This window comes from Otolemur garnettii, unplaced genomic scaffold, assembly GCF_000181295.1.
Source record: "Otolemur garnettii isolate 467f Iridium unplaced genomic scaffold, OtoGar3 scaffold00090, whole genome shotgun sequence".
Lineage (NCBI taxonomy): Eukaryota > Metazoa > Chordata > Mammalia > Primates > Galagidae > Otolemur > Otolemur garnettii.
The window spans coordinates 1,947,050-1,955,327 of record NW_003852485.1 but is presented as its reverse complement, the minus strand read 5'-3'; the positions used below and the strand labels follow the sequence as shown (position 1 = coordinate 1,955,327).

Genomic DNA, 8,278 nt, shown 5'->3' with positions numbered 1-8,278 from the left:
GGGTCTCATTAAGAAGAAATGTGTCATAGAAGTGGGGTGCAAGTAGCACTGTGTGTGTCTGTGGGTATTCAATAACGAGTGGAGGATGTGAACATACTAGGGCCATTTGCTTGAGTTTGCAGTTCTATTGCCTGTGGTTGGTTATAGGCAGAGAGCGTTTGCTAACAGTAGAGCTGAGTCAGAACCATGGAGAGCTCTACACATTCAGCACCTGGGAGAGGAACTCTTGTCTTGCAAACCAAGCTGCCTTTAGAGAACAGAATTACACAATGACCTACCTATAAAGAAAAAAAGGCGAGAGAGAGAGAAAATTAAGTCGCACATCGAAGAATGTTGCCTTTCTATATTATGACAGAAGCAACCTTAACAGATTCAGGAAATCTCAAGCTACCCTAAGAGCCTAGGCGCTGTCATAGGTTGCTTCTTTTTAAAGTAAAACTAATCGTAAAATTCCACATTCCAAGGCAATGTCTTCATTTGATTCACTTGCATGATTTTGATAAGAATTGATTAGGTCTTTGTTTTTGGTTGTTTTTTTTTTAATTTTTGATTTACAATTTGGGGAACATGAAGTAAAAGTTGTATGTTTATTTCTTTATTATTTATTGCAATCCACATGATTCACTTTCCTAAATGAATCCTACTTCTCAGCCCTTCTTGGTTCTACCCTCATTATTTCACTTCACATTTAAAGCTGCAACTGGGAAAATATAAACCATTCCGACTCAAGGCACCACTGAAGCAGGCTGACGGGCTGCAGGTACACCCAAAATTGTACCATGCGATGACAGGTTTTGATAAGGGTCTCTGGACGCTCAGCGAGATTTGTCCTGTTCTACTTCTGTAAGCTGAAGTGGTGGCAAATTCCATTTAGAACAAGGGCACGGAGGGTTAAAAGCGGAGATAACAAACGGAAAGTAAGCAAGAAAAACTAGAAAAACAAGTTTGAAAACACGTTTTCCTTGCATGGCTTGTCACGTTTGTTTTCCTAAGTCCCCGGAAAGATGATTTGGAGAGAAAAGTGTGTGTATACCCTGAGATTCCCACGTTGGCAGCCTCTGAGAGCCAAAAATGAGGAGGACCCCTGTATCCTTTCTACCCTAAACCAGATGATTTCTTATAAATGACAGAGGAGAGCGGAATGATGTAGTCAGTGCGTTCAGGAATGAGTGGCGTGGGAGGTCACAGGAAGGCTGACAACTCTTAGCTCCACCCACCTTTTGTTCCTTCCCCCTGGCGCCCAGCCTCGCCCATTTCAAACTCTTTCCTGGTTTTGTGCCAGTGACTCGCACAGTCTTCTCATCTTCTGGCTTTCCCATCTTCTCGCAGCCTTCGGAACCTGGAGACCCGATCCCTCCCCAGCACCGCAGCCCCACGGGGGCTCGAGCCGCGGATCTGGGCATGCTCCCCGGCGCGGGCGGGCGGGCAGCTGGGCTCTTCCCGGGCGCCGCTCCGCGCTGCTCGGGGACCCGCGTGCCAGTTTAGTTCGGGCTTCAGCGCCCACCCTCGCTAAGCCCGGGGAGCCGAGCTGCGCTCTGAGGCTAAACTGCACCCTTAAGTGGCTCATCCTCGATCTTCAACCTCCTGAGCGCCAACAGAGCGTCCAAATATTCCTTCGGAGGGACTGTTTTCCCACCTGTCTTTTCTTGGCAGCTAAGGTTGCATTAGCTACTGCGGCGTGAGGAGCTCAGGGATGGAGCCCCTGGGGCTGGTGGCCGTGGAGATCATTTTCCCAGAGTAGCTGTTGGTCACTCAGTTTTGGAGATTTCTTGGCTGGCTTCCGCTAAGGCACGCTTGAGTAATCCGAGCTGTGGCGGCGCCCAGGCTCTCGGGATAAAGGGAGTGTGTGTTCTTGCGCGTGTGCCCGCGTGCGTGCGTGTGTGTGTGAGTGTGTGTGTGTGTAGGGGGATAGGGCGGAGATAGAAACGTCACCCCTCCCCCCAACCCCAGTCTCCTTTTCTTTCTCCCCTTCCTACAAAAGCCGCAGAAGTCTTCCATCCCCCTCAATCCCCCACCCCACCCCCAGCCCTCCTCGCGGCTCTGGGCAACTGCCAGGTTAAGCCCATTTGCACTGGGAAATTGGCGCTGTTTGGGAGAAGAGAAACAGATCGATTGCCCTTGTGACTCCCCGCCCCCTTCCCACCCCACCCCCTCCGCGCCCTCCCGCCTTCCCTCCCCCGCCGCCTCCCCTCTCCCCGCCTCCTTCCCTCTCCCCACCCCCAGCCCTCTCGCCCGCGGCAGTCCAGCGCCAGGCCCCCTCCGGGAGGTGAGGGGAATGGATTGGACTTCGGTGGGGAAAGCGGGTGTCTAGAAGTGGTGCTAATGGGAAGAGAATCCTGGTTTCCAAAGAGGATGCTCTGCCACAAAGAGCGGCTCGCGCGCTGGCCTGGGCTCTAGCGGAGGAGCGATCCCGGGAGAACTCCAGAGCTCGGGGGAGCGCTCCTCGGAAGACGGGTCACCATGCCTGTGCGCAGGGGGCATGTGGCACCACAAAACACATTTCTGGGGACCATCATACGGAAATTTGAAGGGCAAAGTAAGTTCATTTGTTCTTTTTCCTCTCCCTCGCTTTCTGCTTCAGAAGAGCACTTGGCGTCCTCCGCTTCCAAGCTGGGGAGACCGGCAACTCCAGCTCTGTCAAGTTAAGGGCTGGGAAACCGAGCCAGGAGGTTCCAAAGGCAGCGGGAGCGTTCGCCTTCTGATACCAATTTTGATTTACATTTTAGATTATGGTCTCCATTATAGGAGGCAATTTGATCCTCCTCTCCCACTGCTCCATTATCTGCCTTGCTACTTAATGCCCTACTATTCTACTATCTTAAAGGGAACGTGCTAGTATAACACGGTTTTACATTTTGAGGCTGTTTTACCGTAGACTTTTTGAAAGTCGGGAGCAGAGCAGACCAACCTCTTCGATCAAGAGAATGTAAATGGTAGTAGCGATGTAAACAGCCATGCAAACTATATTTTACCTTGGTTAAATTGCTGGGCCGTGGTGTGACGGAGATGCTTCCTTGCTGGCAGTTTATAGAAGCTAAACTTTGTGTTGAATCAATGCAAATATATCCCAAGCAAGATAATTTGGGAATGCAGTATATCATCTGTGCTGGTTCCCAATGCAAATGGCTCATTATTCAAAAGAATATTTCTGTCCTTTTATTATCCCCTTAAATTTTCCCATATAGAAATTTAAAAACAAGTGTAAGAAGTAAATCCCACATGTACTGACTGCAGGGAAATTTAATGTTCTCATGTATACTAAATATGAGGACTGAATTGTTGTTAATTAAATATATTAATTTAAATCCATATACTTGTTAATTAATATTTTACTTTTCCTGAAACAATGTTAACACGTTTATGTCATGTATTTTGCCGTATTTCAGCACTGCCCTTAGTGATGTGAGTGTCTTGTACCTGGTGTGCAAAATAAACTCATATATCCTGCTTCATATTTTATCTGGAAGTAGTAAATATAGTCCTCAATCAAAATTGATAAGCTCTTTGTACTAAAATATACTCATCTACAAAAATTCAAGTTTCCCCAAAGTAAAAGTGAAAAGGTTTTAACATGATATTTACTCTGTGTGTGTGTGTGAGTGTGTGTGTATGTATAAATAGTTTTCTTTTGGTAAACATATTCTGAAAGGTGACCTTTGCATTGTTGAACTGCTAATGAATGGAAGGTAGTTTCATTGTTAAAGCTAGTTGTCTTTTTTTAAAAAAGCATCATAGGTGTAATATGACTTAGAACTGCCAAAAAATAATAACTACTTGGAGAAAGTTATATTCTAAGGGTCAAGGTTGAAGTGAGGAATCTGACAAACTACAGGCTGTTTCATTGTTTTGATTTTATATCATTTACCTTAAAATTAAGTGGCATTCTGGAAATATCAATGGGTCAGCTGCTTATCTGAGTGTCCACTGGGACCCGTGGGAGTTGCAGTGATTGAAAACTAGACAATTGGGAAATTATATTCTCGCAATGTGAAGAGTGGCTTCTTCATACTTTTTGGTAAAGTTACTTAGGACCGTTAAGCTCATATTTAAAGTTTGTGGGGGGTTTTGTGATTCCTTTTTCTCATAAAAGCCAGGGCCATTAGTAATTTGGGGAAGTGCCTGCACTTTACACTTCTTATGCAACAAATTGCTTCTGAGTTAATGAGAATAGTATGAAAGCTTTTCAAAAGATGCCTTCCTTTCTTCTTATTACAGACAAAAAATTTATCATTGCAAATGCCAGAGTGCAGAACTGTGCCATCATCTATTGCAATGATGGGTTCTGCGAGATGACTGGTTTCTCGAGGCCAGATGTCATGCAGAAGCCATGCACCTGCGACTTTCTCCACGGGCCTGAGACCAAGAGACATGATATTGCCCAAATTGCCCAGGCATTGCTGGGGTCAGAAGAGAGGAAAGTGGAGGTCACCTACTACCACAAAAATGGTAACGTTGATCTATTTCAGGATTTTTTTTAGTCCATTGAAAAGACATTTTGATTATTTAAAGTTCATATGCAGAGAATCCCCAAGTATTTAATTATAGAAATACTCTTCGTTTTTAATTTCTGGGGACCCAAGAAGTATAGATATTTTTATTTGTGGTATAGTAGAAACAACTTCTTCTTTGAATAAGGATATTCTTCTTGAATTCTTCAGAAGTACAGTAACTTATTATCACACAGGACAAAATGCTATAAGTCACTCTTCCACACTCTTCTCTCTCGGGGATAGTATAAAGACTACTAATTTACTACTTATGTTGATGCATATTTGTTAGGAGAGAAATACAGAGTTGCATTTTGCTTGAACTTGAAAACACAAAGCAAAGTCTTGTTGAAAACTCTATACCTGAAATTAGAACTATTATGGGTGTTTATTGGTTTTAGTTTTATTCGATAGGCAAAAATCTCTTGTTTCTTTTGCTTCTCTTTATGTAAGATTAAGGATGGTAAATAGGAACTTCTAAAATTAGTCCAGTTAAACTATGTATGGTCAAATAACAAAGATTGTTCATGTATTTAAGTTGTGTCCTAAAATAAGAAGTGTAGAAAAGGCACCATGACACTGTAGAGTTTAGTATTCATTTATAAAGGTGTAGCAAAACTAGCATTTTAAACTTATACCTTAACTTCAAGGACTTACCTTCTTCTTCAAAGCTTGCTATAAAACAATAATAGACTTAGAACTAAAAAATATAAATTTAATGGACATGCATGCCTTAAATACGTGAAATGTTTGTGTATGAACCCACGTGTGTGAATACTCAGATATACCCATTTTAAGGTTTATACATTCTCACACGTGCACATTTAATGCTACTTGACAACTTAGCACTTAAAGGTAAACAATTATTTTGAAAATTCACATTTAATTAATTTTGTTTATATTACATCAATATGTATTTATTTTAATTCTATTAACAGAAATTAGTGAGGCAGAGGGGTACTGGTTCAGATTTTTAGAAAACCTTTAAGTTTTTGGAAAATGTGTGTTATGCTGTGGCCTATATCATATAATGACTCATCATTTGGTAAACTGGAGAGAAATAAATACAGCAGGGGAAAGGTTCAATGCTTACTCTTATTTTCTTATAATTAAACATTTCGTCATAAAAATGTATAATTCTTAATTACTGTATTTTACTTAATTTGAAACCCGAGTGAGTATGTATAACAAAGCATTACTGGAAAAGCAGGTTTGTATAATTTTGTATTAATCTGGAATGAAAGAAATTATATGATTATCAAGCAACACAGAGATTATTTTTAAAATTCTTCCCATTCTTCCCCCCACTTTTCAATCAGTAGAATTGGCATACTAGAAATAGCCTAATTGCTCTGCTGTCTTGAAAATATTTATTGGACCGAGACTCTCACTACCCAAATGCAACTTCTCTCCACTGTGTATTTGATGCCAACAATCTGGACTTTTGGAACAATTTGAATGTCTGACATTTTTTCTTATCTGAATATTTGTTATAATGTCAACACAATCTATATTGTGGTTACTTCAGGGAATGTTGATCCATCTTTGCTCATTTTGTTTTCTAGAACATTTCAACTTTTTTACAACTTACAGAATTTAAGTATAAATTTAATCTGGACTGCCTGAATTACTTAGATACTAAATATATTTCTCAGAATGTTTTCAAATAGAAGTTGTTTTCTATTACACTGAGAGGAGAGTGGTGATGTTTTGAAACTTGTACCATGTGAGTATATAAAATGATGGCAAAACACCTTTAAAAGGCAATTTAATATGGAATCATAATCATTATTGTCAAACTTTCTGGACTAAAGATGTTAGTACATTGACTAATGCATATATTGCCATCTGAACAATTTACTTGGTTATCTCAATCAAAAGTCTCCTATATTTGGAAGAGGAATATTTATTTGCAAGCTTATTTAGGTATAAAGCTTTATCTTTTGGTGACAATTTTGTTTCTGTTAACTACTTTTTCAGATGTAATTCAGTCTTCAAAGACTTGGATATCTTTAGAGTTAACAACAAACTCTGCCTATTTTGCTTTAATTTACCTGGGGAACATGAGGTGATGGGGCAAGCCTTTTCTTTTTTTTTCCATAGGCAAAAATATAAATTTGAATGACCTTTTTATATTGCGAAGACACAGTCATACTTGTTTGCTTGGATAGTAATAAACCTTGTTTTGGCTGCTAGTTCAGATACCTCTAATGGAATCTTCAGAGGGCATTGGTTTTATTCATATGGCAACTGCAAAATAACTCAAAGCTTAGGAAGTTCAAAAGCTTTGATAGTCTTGCCTCTTAGAGCACTGCCAGCCACTCTCCATTTATAAAAGCAGGCAAGGTGAAAAATCCCCCATATTTTTATAGGTTCATTTCTCTACGTTTCCTTAATTGTTTATCATTGAGCTCATTGACTTTTGAGAGTTTCTTGATTTCTTAATTGTATACAATAAATGCCTTCTTTACTTATTCCTTTAATTTTGCCATTTCGTGGGAATATGAAGAGTAATACGTACAATGAGCAAATTAACAAAAGTTGAGATATTCTGTTTCCAGTTTTTCCATTTGCTTTTACTAGAATAGCAAATATATTAGGAAGGCATTATTTCTGAAAGCTTGTTCTCCAGAGTGGCCCAGAGGCTTACTAAGCAGTTTGGGTCCATGATCTACACAGTGAGTTTACAGTGACGCAGTGCATGGTGCCCATGGTCACCAGTGGGAACACTTCCTCCCGTGCTCCTCTGTGTGATTGCGCTGGGAGCACCCAGAGTTGCAGTTTACCAGAATACTCATTTTTTTAAACTAGTTATTTGCAATAGGACTATTTGACAGCTCTTCCTTTGAGGATTCTATTTTACAGTTTTATTGCATAAATCATTCTTGGCAGCTGTAAAATATTGCTTGAGGTGATGAAACTGTAAATTTTTTGACATAAAATTCTAATTACACAAAACTATAATTATGCTGAGGCTTATATAAGGGTGGGCATGTATTGTGATAGGATAATACATTCACTTTAAAAATACCGTTTTAGCAATAGTGATTGAGAAATAGCAAACAATTCAGCTATTAACTGGTTCACGGTTTGTAAATGATGAGAACAGAAAGGAAACAGAATAAAAATAGTTTAGATGGCCTTTCCTAAGTTTATTTTCATCTGATTTGGACTATGTCATGAAATGGAGCGAGGTGGCTGAAGTGCTGATCCCCTTTAGGCATATCTAGATATGTTACTTTGATCTTAAATTATCAAGCAAATTTAAAGATTTGGAAAATCAAAGTAAATTTCTCCAGGAGAAATGGAGGTCTTTATCAGGAGGAAAGCAAGGCTTCAAATGTATGATTTTTAGAGGTCAGACCATTCCTGTGTTTTGGTCACTATGCTTTCGGACACAGTGCAATGGCAAGTTTGTTAGCAAACCAGATATGTGGAGAGCTCCCTGTCTTATCTTCCTGTTGCATTTAAATAACTGAAGAATGAGAAGGGACTGAGGGAAGTCCTTTGCCTAATTCAGGCAGTGAAAGTTGTAGAAGCAGTGCTTGATTCCACTAGCTCAGAAGAGGTGTTGGTCTGATAAACTAATCTACCATGTCTGAAAATTATGTAGCCATACCTTCTAGAAAGTGATGTGTTTTTGTGAGTAAAGGAGAAGCTGGATATTGGGAGCCACATCTGTCTAGTGTGACGTAATGTATTAGGCACTAGAAAAACAATAGGAAAAGATGCAAAAATGATTCAATCCAGTTGATAGTGTGACTAATGTTCATTTCTACCTTCTAAACCTC

The 8,278-nt window shown here is 40.1% G+C and overlaps 1 protein-coding gene across 2 annotated transcripts in view; it reads left to right on the top strand.

Moving 5' to 3' along the window:
* The first annotated feature begins 2,234 nt into the window (after positions 1 to 2,234).
* The window catches only part of KCNH7 (potassium voltage-gated channel subfamily H member 7), a 470,910-nt gene continuing 464,866 nt past the window's right edge, over positions 2,235 to 8,278 (top strand). For both annotated transcript variants that reach the window (XM_003795144.2, XM_012808462.1), the window contains exons 1-2: positions 2,235 to 2,536; positions 4,216 to 4,446. In XM_003795144.2, the coding sequence (XP_003795192.1) occupies positions 2,461 to 2,536; positions 4,216 to 4,446 (307 nt within the window). In that variant the 5' untranslated portion in view covers positions 2,235 to 2,460. The remainder of the gene's footprint in view (positions 2,537 to 4,215; positions 4,447 to 8,278) is intronic.